The sequence below is a fragment of the Apaloderma vittatum genome, unplaced genomic scaffold (genome assembly GCF_000703405.1).
Source record: "Apaloderma vittatum isolate BGI_N311 unplaced genomic scaffold, ASM70340v1 scaffold1719, whole genome shotgun sequence".
In the NCBI taxonomy this organism is placed as follows: domain Eukaryota; kingdom Metazoa; phylum Chordata; class Aves; order Trogoniformes; family Trogonidae; genus Apaloderma; species Apaloderma vittatum.
This window is the reverse complement of record NW_009735703.1, coordinates 145,955-161,808: the sequence shown is the minus strand read 5'-3', so window position 1 is coordinate 161,808 and position 15,854 is coordinate 145,955. Positions and strand designations below refer to the sequence as shown.

The following is a 15,854-nucleotide window of genomic DNA, read 5'->3' as shown; positions in this document are numbered from 1 at the left end:
TTTTCAATCACAGCCTCTGCTTCCTCCCATACGGCTCTGCCCAACTGGGCACTTCAGATGGGGGAGGGCAGGAGAGGAAGAGCCTGCCAGCTCTATCATTTCTGAGGAAGAGAAATAGGAAATACACAGTTCAGTTCCACTTACCGGTTCCTATTGCTAGAAATCCAATCTGAGATTAACGTTGCAGCTTGCTGGTGACAGTGTTTGTTACCGAAGCTGCAGGCCAACATGATGACTTCCCGACGCAACTCTCTGTTCAAATTAAAGAAAGCATTAAGGCTGCATTCATGAATGCATTTGAATGGTTGCAAAAAGCTATTTCTTATAACAGTGGCAGCAACTCATAGCTGGGCAACATATCAAGGATAATCCAGTTATACAAATCTCAGTGTCAATTTAATGCCTAGAACTGCTGCAACAACTGAAGAAAGACTATGGACCAAAACCAGCCCCTCTTTACACTTACGCACTCTTCCTGACCTCTGTGGTCACATAAGTCCAAGTTCTTAAATATCCAGTGCAGTCAAAGACTAGATTAAGGCTTAGGAAATCATGTTCTCCAAACTCGAGAAACAGGATTTAATCTCACAGCATCTTGCTGCCCTCCCTCTAACTCAGAAAGAAAAAATACTAGGCCAACAGAGCTAGAAAAGTATGACATGCTGAAGATGACACCAAATTTTAGAAGAATGCATTATTACAGCTATATCCTGCAAACAAACAATAAAAAAAGGAAATATAACAGTACTCATGTTGGTATGATGCTTGAACAAGCGATTTGTTTAAATTATTCGTTGGCCATCCAAGCTTGAGATACATTGTTGCAACTTGTCTCAAAATATACTCCTGAGGGGGAAAAGAAAAATGTATTTAATGTTAACATTTATTTTTTACTTTAAATCAAAATACTACTTACTATTTGTCTCTCTTTTTACCCTCAAATAATGTCTGACTTTCCAGAGATTTTAATTTGCATTTAGCACAGCACCATGTCCACTTATAATCCTTATTCACTGCTATAGTGAGAAGCTATTTGTAGAACAGCTATTTGATTAGATGCCCAGTATAATGCAATTTATAGTTAGAAAACTCATCCATTAAAAAAGGTTCTTACATGCTACTTTGAACTCACAACACACAGCTAAAAAGTTGCAAGAGTGTCAACTGCTTAATTTCTATTCTGTGGCCAATCTCAATACACTGTGCGTGTTCACTTTTAAAAGAATGGCAAAATCATTATGTAAGTACAGTCAATTGACTTCAGAATACAGAACAATGTGGCTGCAAATAAGTTTTGCACATTGAATGACACTATGCTTTAAGTTTAGGTTCTTGGTGTGCCTAAAGAACAAAACAAGTCCAAGATTGATTTTAGTTACTTTTACACAGGAGACATAGTTATATATTCTGGCCAGTTGTGAGGAAAATCACTGTCATTTATTCAGTGTGATCTTTTGCCAGTGGAATTCACCAATTTGAAAAAGAGAACTGAGATATAAAGAACTGCACAGGGGAGAATCTATTTTATTATGGTGGATGCACAGGCATGTATATATGGTGTCAACACAAAAGGAGATTAATAGTGCAACTTTCTCTAGCAGATATGTTCTGCTGCTGCTAAAAAGACATTTTATTTCCCCTGCTATCACCTCTGCTTTCAAAACTCTCATCAGTGGTGATAAAACACAACCCAGCTATGAATTTTACTGTTTTTGTATTAAAATTTTGTCTTCTTTACACAGCCATGTTTAAAAGTGAAATAGCAATGGTAGACTCAAAAGAATTTTTCTGTGCAGCTAACAACAGACTAAACATGTAAATTATTTCAACATCATTTTATATTATGGCTCTGGTTTGTATGTAGGCCTACATTGTCAGTTCATAAAGAATTTCGATGTGTTTTTGTTAATCTATAGTACATGTTCTATAAAAATATTTTTCCATGTCAGCAGGTAGCTCTGTGTACATGTGTGTGTGTAGATATATATATGTATGTATGTACCATATATAAAACATCTAGTTTCCTGCTCTCTGAGCACGTGTGTCTGTGCACACATGCACACATACACACAAAAAAACCCCCGAAATATACAATGAAGAAGAAGAAAAAAACACCTTTAAGCATTTCAGGCTTTAGAGAGGTTTTTCATTTGAATAAATAAATAAAAATACAATTTATTTGAATAAATAAATAAAATTACAGTATGCTGGCCATTGAAAACATGTAGACTACACAAAAATCATAGTGAATAAACAAACTCGAGAGTCCATAATTGTCACTGGCTGCAGTCTGATCCTGAGTACTTCACAAAACGTGCTTCAGTGTAACTATACTGTTGTGGTTTTTTTATTTCAGGTAAAATGTCAAAATGTTTGTCATGTCTATCTTAATCATCTGCCGCTAGCTGTTACTGCAGCTGTAGGTCCCTTCAGTCCCAATTATGAATGGGACTTTGATTCAATGGTGATCTAATCATGGTTAATTAAGGTAACTGCATTGAATTCACCATGGCTCTTTCGATGAAATAATGACTACAAATCTTTATTTCAGTTGCATGTGTCCTGCTCAGTTGTGCCTGCATTTGGTGTCCTTGTAGAGCTTAGGCATCAATCTAAATATTGCCATAGGGCTCCTCAAAAGAAAAAATCTGGAAATAGATTACTTTGGCTCTTTTAAGTGAAATACTTGATTTATCATAATACGTTACAGGATGGATAATTAGCTTTCCTTCTACTAATCATATGTGCCTCAAACAACAGTTATCACAGCTCAAATGCAAATGAACCAAAGCTTGACAATTGCTATGCTTAAATAAAGAATAATTAGGAATAAAGCTAATATCCCTAGGTCATTTACAGTATCTGACTGGGGAATAGTTCAACTCTTGGCAATGAAAGGAGAGAGGGAGGGAGGGCGGAAGGGAGGGCGGAAAGGAGGAGTGGAGGGGAAGAGGAAGAGAGGAAGAGAGGACTGTATCGCTTACATTGAAGATGTTGTAGTGTTCTGTACGGTCCAGCAATTTATCCAGAGGATAAAGAGCTCTGCTGGCAGCGTGCCAAGGCAGAAAATCCTTCTCCTCTGAAAGGTATCCGATAATCTCCAGAGGAATATTCTGAGGCAAATAACCAGCTCTGCACAATAAAAGAAGTTGGTATTAAATTGGTTTGGCAAAAGATACACGATGAGGCAAAAATTACTTTTTCTTTTTTCAGAAGAAATTAAAAGGCAGAAAACACGATGAACTCATCACAGTATAATGACATAAAAGTCAACCTTATAAAAAGCAGCAATTCAGCCCCTCCCAACCCATGTGCAACCACACTTACTGGATGAAGGAAGGCATGAACACAAATGAAAGAAAACTAGACAGGCTACCCCTACTTTAGATGGAGTCCTATGGCTATAAAAGACATGAACAATGAAGTAACTGACTTTAAGAAAACAAAAAAGGAAAGTGTTGCTTTGCTGATCGCATAAAATCAACCACCCATGGTATTTTGCTTCAGAGAATACTTCTACTGGCCATGGGCAACTGAGAAGAACTAGTGGGGAAGAAGCATCTTCAGTTTCACAGTTATCCTCCCCACTCTTTTCTCTCTCCTTTTGAACTGCCTTGTCCTCAAATCACCTCAAGCCCCTTTAGAATGACTTATTTTACTAAACTGGCATCCAGTGACATTACTTTGGTTAAGGTTGTTCCAGCACTTTCCACATAGACTATGTTTTTTCAGGTGTTTATAAATCAATCATCTAATTTTTTCTCCCATTCTTTTACAGTCCAAAAGACCTCTCTCTGCAAGGGAGTTTGGGGGGAGGGTTCAGGAAGGCTTTTAAAATTAATAGCTTTATAAGTAAAGTGTGATACAAACACAAGCATTTGAAAGCTGCTTTTTAAAACTGAGTACAGGAAATATCGAGCTTTAGGATTTGCTCTGACTTTCTTTTTCAGAATAGCATTTTTTCTTAACTATCCAGACTGCAGAAACAAAGTATAACCCTGTGGGTGTGAACTTTCCAGAAACACACAGGTCTATTCTTCTCCTGATGCATGTGTTTAAATCCCAGAGGAGGTCTCTACCTGCCTAGAGAGGAGATAATGATTCTGTTTTCATTAAACACTTAAAGTCAGCAAGTTCCACAAGCTTCAATTTAACACAGGCTACAGTATTACGTATCTTCACAGACTATTTTTTTTCCTTGTTGGCTGCAAATGTTCCCTTTAATTTCCATCACTGTCAGGGGAAGAGATGCATGTGTATAGAAAACAAAGAAAATTACACAGATTATTATGGAAATGAACCAATATATACATGTAGACATAATTTTTTATCTCAGTTGTAACAGCATATAAAGACTACTTTGCTGAAATATTTGAAATAGATTCTTTCTGGTATGGTCCAAAACCAAGTTCCTTGACAGGTATACCACATTCATACAAGCCACTGTTTTTCACATTCTCTACTGGAAAAATAACACCTTGTTCCCTTCATGTTCTCATGAAAGAAGCGAGTTCATTTAACAGCTTTCAAAAGTATCTATACCCATGTCCTTATGGTGACCCCCCCTCCAGCCTGCTTCATGTCATCTTTGTTCACATTTTGTCAGCAAGGCTCCGTTCTCAACTCCAGTTACAGCACATATTCAAGCAAGAAAAGAAAGATCAACTGGGGACCTCACCGTGTCCCTCAGGAACCGTACAGATATGAAACAGAATGGTGGAGCTCCTAAGAGTGGATGGCAGGCAGAGTTCAATGCATCTGAGCCCAAAGAAAGTTACTCCATTTTATAGGTCTTATTTCTGAAGAAACAGAATATTGTTCAGAGTAGTTCTAGATCTTAATACTTCATAAGCACGTGTAACCATAATTAATGGGGCGAGAAGCAAGCTGCACTGACTGCACTTAAAAATCCTGTGGATAACATTGGCAAAGAGGTAAACTAACTTGAAGTTGCATATATGTAATTAGTTCCTAATGGGATTTGTGATTATTGTAACTGATAATTTGATTGACATGAGAAAGTGTGGAGTAAGGAACAAGGGGAATAAATAGCTCTAGGAAACATGCTGCTTAAGGAATAAACAGATGAATGTTTATTATAGCCTCACTAATGGACATTTAGTATTATGCTTCTGAAATTAAATCTCTCTATGCTAAGTGCAAAAGCAAAATCATTACTGCTAAACAAACAGATTATTTCTTTTTAAGCTTAACTTCTCCATAAAAACACACGAGTGAATTTAGATCTATCTCTTATTCCTGAGCTCTTGGCCTTCCTAATAAGTTTCAAAATCATGTTTCTTAGCTGATGATACTCACCCTGTTCACAACAGAAACTGTTAATCTCATCCCTTACTGCTTCTAACTTCCAAATCTATCAGCCCATTCAATTCTGCCAGTCTCTTCCCCTGTCCCCTACTTTTCCTACTGTTTCCCTAAGGGTATATTCCTTCTTATCAAAACAGATTGTGGCAAAGTCCAAGTTTTTCCTGCAATCCCTTCTCTTTCTGGGTATGACATCTGAAGAGCTTAAACATAGTATCATCAGTATCAAAGCTCCACACAAACAGAATAATTCAGCACCTGAAGCTTCCATGTGCTAAGAGTGATTTCAAGACTCCTCTCTCCCAGGGGCTACTGCATCCAGCAGGATACACTGGCTCACACACACAGCAGCAAGCTCACTCTCCAGCCAAGGGGTGCTGGCAAGCTTCTAGGATTTCCTTCATCAGCCTTGAAGAACTATGTTCAAAGATAGTTACACAGGATCTGACCAGCAAAAGCTAAATGTTTGCGTCCAGCAAAGTCGGAAGGAATGGTGAAAGACTCACACGTGTCACGGGACTTGTGACAGATATATACCACCAGCTGTCTGAAAACTGCTAATGGAAATCACCTGTGTCATTTAGGGAGCAGGATAATAGCCAAGATGAGGAAAGAAGGCAGAGCACAGAATGAGTCTGTTCTGAGTATCTCTGTGAACTCTAATGGAAAAACACAGACTCGCAGAAATGTTAAACAGAAACATTTAGCAATCATCATTACAGTAATAAGAAAAGTAACAGTAGTGACCTTCCCATCAAAGGAAAAAAATGTAAAATCATTTCCCTGTCATACAATTGTGTGGAAATATTTTCTCAAAGGCAGTACAGAGTATACGTAAGTTAAATACATACTCTACACATGCAGCTTGATTTATCACTTTCTTCCAACAATGTCACTGGAAGGTCAATGACAGAAATCCTTATTTTTCTTGTGTCTCTTTAGCCATCAATCATACTGCTATCCTTAAAGTCCAGCAAAATTACTATCTGATATTGCCTGCCAAAGTCCAAATGTATGAAAGACAGAGCTAAAACACAAGGTTCCTTTCCAGCTTAGCCATCTCACAGGAAAATTGAAATATTGTCTGTCACTTGGTGAATAACTGATTATGGGCTACACTAAAACCAGGTAGGAAACAGAATCACTGCAGAAATACTGTGATGTCCTATGTTACGCCTGGTCTGCAACAGTCACACTGTTTCTCCAGGTATGTCTCCAGCAGCCACCTAAGAATCTTAGCAAGCATATATTTACAATCAAAAATATTCTGCAGAGGAATCTGGGTTACTCATAGCAAGTATCTTAACAGATAAAATAGTCAAATCAAACAGTGTTGATTCATAAACAGTAGCTGAAAGCATAGTGATGTTAAAGGTAGGCATTTCTCAAGTGCAGGTTAAAAAGTTTAAAAACTATAGCATCCAGAGTAAAAAGGCTGGAGGTCACCTTAAGAATTCATCTAGTCTCTCCCCTATTCAAAGTAGATTCATATCAATGCCATTCTTGACAGAAATTTGTCTAGTTTTTTTTATACAGGTCTCTAGGGATGGTCACCCTAGAAGCACGAGAATTTCAGTGCTCCTCAGAGGCAAGATAATAAGAATATTATAACTCTGGTCTTTTGCCCTGCAAATATTCACAGAAAAGTACCAACAGATCCATTTCATGTCCTAAAATGAACTGCTGTTTATGTAGCTTCAGTACAAACTACAAAAAGCAGGGATCCCTCTTTATTGTAGTCTAGTTTAGACAGGTTTTACTGACATTCCTGGTCATGTACAAGGGAGCTCAGACTTTAACAAGAGCCTCCACAAACTACCTTTGAGCCAGCATTCTCCATATTTAGTCATTTAAAAAACATGACTACAAAAGCAAAGTTAAACCAGAAAGATTGCATTTGAGACACTCCATTGTTTTATCACTTTTTATATACTCGTCCCTACCCTTAAGTTTCTCAGTGTGTCAATCATCCTATAGCCATTGTCACATGCAAGAACTTTAGCGTGTGTTAGAAACACAGCAACACATGAGGTCTGTGTTATCATCTGTGTTCCTAATTTCACAGCTGCCTGCAGAACCAAAGTGCAGAACAGAACATGAACACACACATCGGAATGCACTGCCCAGGGAAGTGGTGGAGTCACCGTCCCTGGAGGTGTTTAAGGAGAGGCTGGATGTGGCACTTAGTGCCATGGTCTGGCCGATGTGATGGTGTTGGGTCATAGTCTGGACTTGATCTCAGAGGTCTTCTCCAGCCTAAATAATTCTGTGATTCCACGAGAGAGATCCAGTTTGATTATTAGACTAATTACTTTTAGACAAACATCTTGGTCCAGCAGGTTTTTCATGCTGAAAGTGGCTGCTGAAGAACCATGGTGAAAAGGTGATATTCCATTTTTACAAGGGCATAGGTGGAAAAAGACCTTTCAAAAGTTATATATATGTGTGGCTTACAGCATTAGATAACACCATAAGTACCAAACCTTAGCAAGTTATCATCCTCCTTACACTAAAGCAATTGCTACAGTGGCCATTGCCACAGAGGAAATAAGCAATGAACATAAAGTACTGAAGATGGTGATGAAATATCCTTTACAAAGAATTCCCACTAAAAATCTTACAGCAAATAAAAATAATCTTTAAATTACATAAGTTTTTAATGAGTCAGACAAAAGCAAGAGATCTAGACTATATTATGAAACATCTCTGTGCATTCAGCTGCATTCTGACCTTGATTTGTTCTTTACACTGAGCCGCTGAACTTATGGACAGATCCCAGCACATTCATTTTCCCCTTAGGGACAAAGTACCAAATGGTAGTGTAATTGCCAAGGGAAAATTATTACTCTGTTCTGAATTATTTCTATCATAAATCCAGCACCAGTCAAACAGACTCTGTCACAAAAACGACAGGGTTGCCGTACGGTGATCTGAGTCCCACATACCAGTGCACCATAAATCCCTTAGTCCCACCACCCAACAAAGGCATTATAAGTCATGTGTTTAAATCAAAATTAGAAAATCCAAGCTGGCAGCAAACTGGTCTGCATTGTTGAAACAATGGAAATGAGGTGATTTACTTGCTGCTGGTTTAAAACTCACCCTGCATCGTCTGTTTCTTATGAAATATGCAAAACTTGTCTAGCTTTTTGTCTGGGTAAGAGGGGAAACGGAGCTCATCAGAACATAGATGCACAACTCAGAGTAACTTCAGTTCTGTTTCTGTGCATGTGCAATATATGAATAATTAGACTATACTCATTAAACCATAAAGGGTCAGTTTAAAATAAATTAGGATTCTAATCAATTGATTCGTTCTTTTACCTTAAAAGTCACGTGTGTGGATTAGAATAATTCACAAAGAAACTTGGTGTCAATGAACATTAACATTTTATTGTATTTGGCTTCCTAGCCCTATTCATTTCTTCTGGACCTACCAAGGACTGGTGCTCGTACTGATGTATTCAGGATATTCTTTCCCATAGTGCTTTAACAGCAGTTCTCCAGCAGCTGAGTAAAAACAGGCATGTTGAACCTTGACATGTAAAAAAACCTGAGCAACGCAACCCATGCAAGAGGGAAACCAACTCTTCTCGTCACAGATTTCACCTTGGGAAGTCAAAGATTAAAAATTTACAGTGACTGTCACCCATGTTCAACAAGGGAGGGGAAGCTGGAAATAGAATGTTTTCTTACAAAAAACTAATGGGAAATCTGTAGAAAACGCCCTGTGATCTCCAGTAGGAAAGAATGATCTATCACATCTTCCAAACCCAGGGCAGGACTGACTTAGGACCAGATGAGGACTCTGCTTTTCTAAGACATCCAAAATGACTTAATGGAGGCATTATGATTTGTACCAGCTACAGACTTCCATGTAAACAGGACAAGAATATGCATCTGCTCTTTTATAAATACAACAGCAACATTTAGCTTACAAGGTTATTTTAAATACTAAACTTCATCAGCATTCAACTTCTCCACTACCAAGGGATTCAGAGAGCATAAGTTTAAGTGAAGCCTGCTTGTTATGTTTTCTAACATGCAAAATATTTGAGGACTCTTCAAGTGACATTCAACTCCACACAAGAGCATCTGAAGCATCCTACAAAGAATAGTTCAAATTCAATGTAATTATCAGAGTATCACGTGGCTTCAACTATCTTGTACAATTTTAGATTTGTCACATAAGCAAAGGCTAGTATTAATTTGAATTAATAATTTTTCTGGAAATAGGAAAATACTCCAAACTTAAGAGCCCCTGTGTCTGTAAAAATGCAACAAAAATTCCTTTAAACTGGAGTTCAGTATCTCTCCTTTCTTTTCTTCCCCATATGAGAAAAGAAATAATTAAAAAAGAGTAGTGCAAGATGAAAGTTAATACTCTTACTGCTGAAAATTTAGACTACACAGTAAATTAGGTACATCATGTTTTTCATCATCATGAAACCCTGATTTTTGAGAAGTATGTCATTCACAAACTTAAATTAACCAAAGAAATTTGAATGTATTTTGGCAGGTAGTAGATGTCAATGGCAGACAACTCAAGTGTTAAAAGTGCTATTTGTTTTCTTTCTTGGTGATTTTGTTGGGAAGAGTAGAATGAAAGAGCCTTTCTATTCCTTAAGTTGTCAATGAGCAACGGTATCTATGAGAGCATGTTTAAGCAAATTCAAAACTGAGTTTGTTTACTATTACACACAATACTTTTTCACCTCTCTCTTCTTTCTTGTTCTAATGTTTATAATTTGCATATCAGTCAGCCAAGTTAAATACGTGTTGAAAAGCTGGAAATTTCATATGGAAAGCACAGAAGTCTGATCTTGAAAATACACATATAATCTGAATTTTGTTTTCCAGAACACAGAAGATGATATTATTTCTGAAAAAGTAATTTCCTATAAACATATTTATAATAAAAGACTCTCTGAAATTCTCATAAAGCCTTACCTACTCTCTTATCTCCATTTCACAGAGAGAAAACAGACACAAACAGTTTAAGTGATTTTACTAAGATCACCTAGGAAGCCTATAGCAGAAACAGCATTCCAGGTTTCTCTAGTGGCTGTGCAGTGCCTTAGCCATAACATCGTCCCTTCCGTCCTTCATTGCTTGATTTTTGGGTAGAGGAAAACACACTTCTAGCCAAATAGAAAGGGGATAAACTAAGACAACATTGATTCCCAAGACTTCTCTTAAACTTTATCAAGCGAAGAGACCTTAGACTACAGTTTAAAAAACTGCTTTATAAAATCACCAAATGAAGGCCAAAACCACTTGAAAGTCTAATCTGCACTTTGAATTCAGACATTCACCCTGTCAGAATGTTCTGACGAGCGAATAGAGCACAGATTGACAAAGACTGGACTTCTTCTAGACAACAATCCTGGCCAACAACAATCAGATGAGTCCATAAAACTGGACCATTTCTGAGAAGCAATGGTGCAGTCAGGTCAAAACAGCAGGCAAATCAGTCAGTAGCCTAAGGTGGCAAATTATTTTGTTTATGCTGATGAGGTACTGGTGTTGTACTTTCTAGTTGGAAAAGTTGGTTCTTGCCTTTTATTCATATATCCATTGTTGATGTTAGGAGAGGGTGGTTTCTTGCTGCTACTTTCACCAGCAGGGTCTTTTGCTCTGTATACTAGTCCTGCCAGACTCTCAGGAAGAAAAGTAATAGGGTTCTAGGATAAGGGTAAGGAGGAAATAGAGTTGCTTCATGTGAGAGGATAAGAGACAGAGGTAGGGAAAAAGGCTGATCAGGCATCTGCAGGGAAGAAAAAGGGGTCTGTATATGAGAGGAAGGCAAAGGGAACAGGTACATGCTAGGTAGGAGAGGATAGGCCCCCCCACAGAATGGCATAGGTTGGATGAAGACTTCCCCCTGACACATCAACACACAGATTCCTGAAGCCATATTCACATCTCTCAGCTCCCTTTCTAACACTCCAAATTGCTAAGAAATATTCAGTAAGCTCCACTCATACCACTCTCCTTTTGTTTAACCTCAAACTCTAAGTTCAGACTTCTTTTGAAGTGTAATTCAGACCTAGTTTAATTAATGTTCCCCAAATGGATCTGTTGGAAAGGGTCCAGAGAAGGGCCATGAAGATGATCAGATGTCTGGAGCACCTCGCCTACAAGGACAGGCTGAGGGAGCTGTGTCTGTTCAGCCTGGAGAAGGCTCTAGGGAGATCTTACAGCTGCCTTCTAGCACCTGAAGAGGCCTACAGGAAAGCTGGAGAGGGACTTTTTTTAAGGGCATGTGGTGATAGGATAAGGGATGATGGTTTTAAACTAGAGCAGGTTAGATTTAGATTAGACATTAGGAAGAAGTTGTTTTATATGAAGGTGGTGAGACACTGAAACAGGTTGCCCAGGGAAGTTATGGGTGTCTCATCCCTGGAAGTGTTCAAGGCCAGGCTGGATGGGGCGAGGTGCGAGGTGTCCCTGCCCATGGCAGGGGGCGTGGAACTAGATGATCTTTAGGGTTTCTTCCAACTCAGGCCATTCCATGATTCTATGAAAACAAATTCCAAAGACTGTTCCTCTGTCCTGTCATTATACAGCAGTCCCTGCCATCTGCACTGCAACACGGGTACACCCGTACCAAGGTGACTTCAGAGACCAGCTTGAACTGTAACAGACATAGACCATGGGGTGAAAAGACAATGGGCTACAAACATTAGCTAAAAATAATTCTCTCACTCCTTTGAAACCAGAGTTGTGTTTTCCTGCCAGTTTATTCTGTGTTTGGCTAAGAAAAGAACCATAGAATCATAGAGTCATTCAGGTTGGAAAAAACTTTTAACTCCCTTTTTGGGACTGGACTAGATGATCTTTCGAGGTGCCTTCCAATCTCTAACATTCTGTGATTCCAACAGTCTGTGATCAAATGTTAGTCAATGAAATTTACAGGATAAAACAATTACTGCTACAGTAACCCAGAAGTACCAGAAATAACTGAAGCACAGGTAAATTTTGTGGGGATGTGGATTAACAACATCACCCGCTTCTCCAGGGTAGATGTATAGTAGACCAAGACCCATTGCAAGCACTAAACACTCTGCAGAGGACTCAGACCTACAGTTTTTCTTTTGAAAGAGACTTCTGCAACTTCTTCCCTGGCTCTTTGCAGGTTTTCTATTCTCCAGAATGCTCTCACAGCACTGGCACTTCCCTTGAATGTACTGTACAATTTGCATTGCTGCTCTTAGCTACACAAGAGGATCAGATGCACATATGATACATACTACAAAAGCAGAACTGACTTTTAATGTGCTTATTCTCAAGAATCACTTTGATTCTTCTTGTACGAACATATGCAAACATTAGCTGCAATGTGTACCTCCATGCAAAGCCGCTATCGAGGCTGTGATATGTCACAGAACATATGGCTTGACACACAGCATATGGAATGTATGATGGCTACCTTAAAATATTTGTAGCGTCACATTTTCTTTAAACAAGGCACAGCTGCTCTGGCCCATTGAGAGAGTATTTATGTCAAAGGAAATCCAACAACTTGTGTAGGAAGCCATATGTAAATCAGTTGCTGGTGAACTATCACCAAAATTTGCCTGACAGTAAAAGAGAATTCCGATAGCATCTGCTGAAATAATTTAGATGAGGCCTCATTCATTAAAATAGTAAATCTATACCTCTATTAATAAAGCATGATACAAACTATCGATCTAATACTCACTCCCTTAGCTGGTACTCAGAGGCACTAATTAAGGGAGCTGCTTAACATATCTGTTGTTTGCCTCTATGTTGATCTATCAGCAAATGTGATCAGGACTAATAATGAAGGCTAGAGTTAAACCGCAGGTTTTTTCACTTAAATGGACCGATATGACTCTTTATGAATACTCAAGCAAAACAAGGTCAATAACCCTGGATGTGGCTGCTGAAATTTTGAAACATTTTGAAGTACATTAATTGGGAGAGATGAGAACTTCTCTCTTTGTCTCCTACTTACTATGCAGCCCCAAAATTTTAAATGGGCCCTCAAATGCCCTGACTTTTCCTGACATTACAGTGAACAGGACTTTAAGTAACACAAACAGGTGTAACATGGAACCAATTAGCCCAGATATGCTGGAAGACTTCAAATGCTACAATAAATTAAATCCTAATCTTTGGAGAATGAAAACAACAGTAAAGATCACTTCAAGTCCATGGTTTTGCTATGCACCTATTTCCATCAGAAACTTCAAGAACGTTCACCCAATTTAGCAGTAATAATTCTGGATTTTATGTGGAAGTGTATAAACTAGAAGCTTAGTTAGAAGATAACTCTCAATTTCCAGAAATAAGATCAGCTACTCATTACGGGGAGTCGTGCTGCCTCGGGCAGCTGAATAGATAAGATGTTTTTGCCTGAGCAGCAATACTCCACATAAGGGAATTAACTTAAGGAATAAGGAGAAGCGCTTTTTTTTAATAAAAAAAAAAATAAAACAAGGGAGCCTAAAGACATGATTTTACAGATCCCAAAGGCTATACTTGGTTTACTGAGACCTACTTTTAAAATTAATTTCTCTTTTCAAGTTGGTGAGAAGGTGATCTGGAGTGAGCACTAGCTTACTTCTCTATTTCACTTCTGACCTTGGAGTCAAACGTACCAGCTGTTAATGACAAATTTGTGTTAAGGGACAGAAACTGGATTTATATATCAGAAGGTAGGTTGGCACTGCCTTTCCCTTACCCTTAAACTTTAGTTTTCTAGAGTCAGCAGAACTCACAGCTTGGAAAGAAGCAAGTCAAGAAGAACCGATTAACGGCAGGAAAACAATCCTTGTAAGTCATCATATACCTGTAGCGGGGTCCTGGTTTTGGCGTGGTGAACGAAATTCTGAGAGAGAGAGGAACTCTCATGAAGGTCATCTGCAGCAGAGAAGTCGTCTAGTTCACAGATAATTTTGAAGGTATATTTTTTTTGTCATTACTCATTTCTGAGAGAGCCCCCTCTATCTGCAAAGTCTACAGGGGCAGGCTTTTCTGGCCTAAGAAAACCTTCATCTGAAGAGACTATAGCTCACTAAGGTAAAGTGGGAGACATCCCACCTCACATGCTCACTAACTGACCCTTCATCCTAAAGAAAAAGAAAGACAGGAGAAGCTGACAACATTACTCACACTCTCAAGAAACAGCAGGTCTTTTATTTCTTGTGATATGACTTACTGCAGTGTTTGGAATTGCCTTCTGCTCATGTTAAGCTTTGAAGAGAACCACAGTTCTATTTGTCTTCTCTTGACTTTCTCAGTCAACTTATCCCGTTTACTAAAACCAACATATTTTCAAATTGCACTGAAATTTCATAGAAAACATTCCTCGAAGATAAAGGATCTTCAAGAAGAAGAGAAGAGAGAGTGCCAAGATGCCATTCTTGCTCAAGAATTTAGAGCATGTATTTCCATAAGCATATATTTCCATAGGCATGCATTTCCAAGTTACTGCCAAAGCTACAGCTCTCCAGATCCTCAGGGTGTGTGCATGTACTACAGCTGAGAACAGAATTAAACTTAAAAATCTGAAAAACAAACAATCTTGCGAGAATTCAAATACAGTGGGCAAGCTGCAGCTTTCTTTTATTGTTGTTATCCAGTTGAACTCTGCTTGATTAATTTTATGGAACAAAAATACACGAAGAAGGAAGAAGAAGGAATATATTTCCATACAAAATGGGCAAAACTTTATGAAATTAAAGTTATAGAGTTTAAAATATTCCTTGGAGCTGTCGTGGGTTAACCCTGGCCAGCAGCCAGGTGCCCACACAACCACTCACTCACTCCCCCTTCTCTGCTTGACAGGGGGAGAAAATAAATCAAAGGGCTCAAGGTTTGAGATAAGGATAGGGAGATCACTCTCATTTACTGTCCCAGGCAAAACAGACTTGATTTTGGGGAAATTAGATGGGTTTATTAAATGAACATATCAGAGAAGAGTTGTGAGAAATAAGAAAGGCAAACAGATCTTAAAAGCAAGACACCTTCCCTCCATCCCTGCCTTCTTCCCGGGCTTAACATCAATCCCGATTTCTCCACCTCCTCCCTCCGAGCGACGCAGGGGGACAGGGAATGGGGGTTACAGTCAGTTTGTCTGACGTTGGTTCCACCACTTCTTCACTCCAGAGGAGGACTCTTCACTCTTCCCCAGGGTCATTGTGGGGTCCCTCTCATGAGAGACAAACTTCACACTCTCTTCTCAGGCGTGAGTTGTCCCACGAAGGGCAATTCATCACAAACTGCCCAACATGAGATACCTCACGAGGGGCAACCTACCCCTTGTGAATCTGAGGTGCAGTCCTTCAGGGGAAACTGCTCCAGCGTGAGTCCCCTGCAGCGTCACAAAAGTCCCACCAGCCAACGTGCTCCAGCGTGGGCATTCACTCTTCCACATGCCACAGGTTCCGGCAGTGACCTGCTCCAATGCGGGCTTCTCACAGGCTACAGGCCCCTTCAGGCATCCACCCACCCGGCGTGGGGTCCTCTGGCCCAGGGGGGACGTTTAAACCCCCACCATG

At 39.1% G+C, this 15,854-nt stretch overlaps 1 protein-coding gene across 1 annotated transcript in view; it reads right to left on the bottom strand.

Annotated features, from left to right (window-relative positions):
• TRHDE (thyrotropin-releasing hormone degrading enzyme) overlaps positions 1–15,854 on the bottom strand; it is a gene marked incomplete at its 5' end in the record, with an annotated part of 177,635 nt that overhangs the window by 23,525 nt on the left and 138,256 nt on the right. The window contains 3 exons of the mRNA XM_009876674.1: positions 145–252; positions 749–846; positions 2,985–3,132. Coding sequence (XP_009874976.1) covers positions 145–252; positions 749–846; positions 2,985–3,132 — 354 coding nt within the window. The remainder of the gene's footprint in view (positions 1–144; positions 253–748; positions 847–2,984; positions 3,133–15,854) is intronic.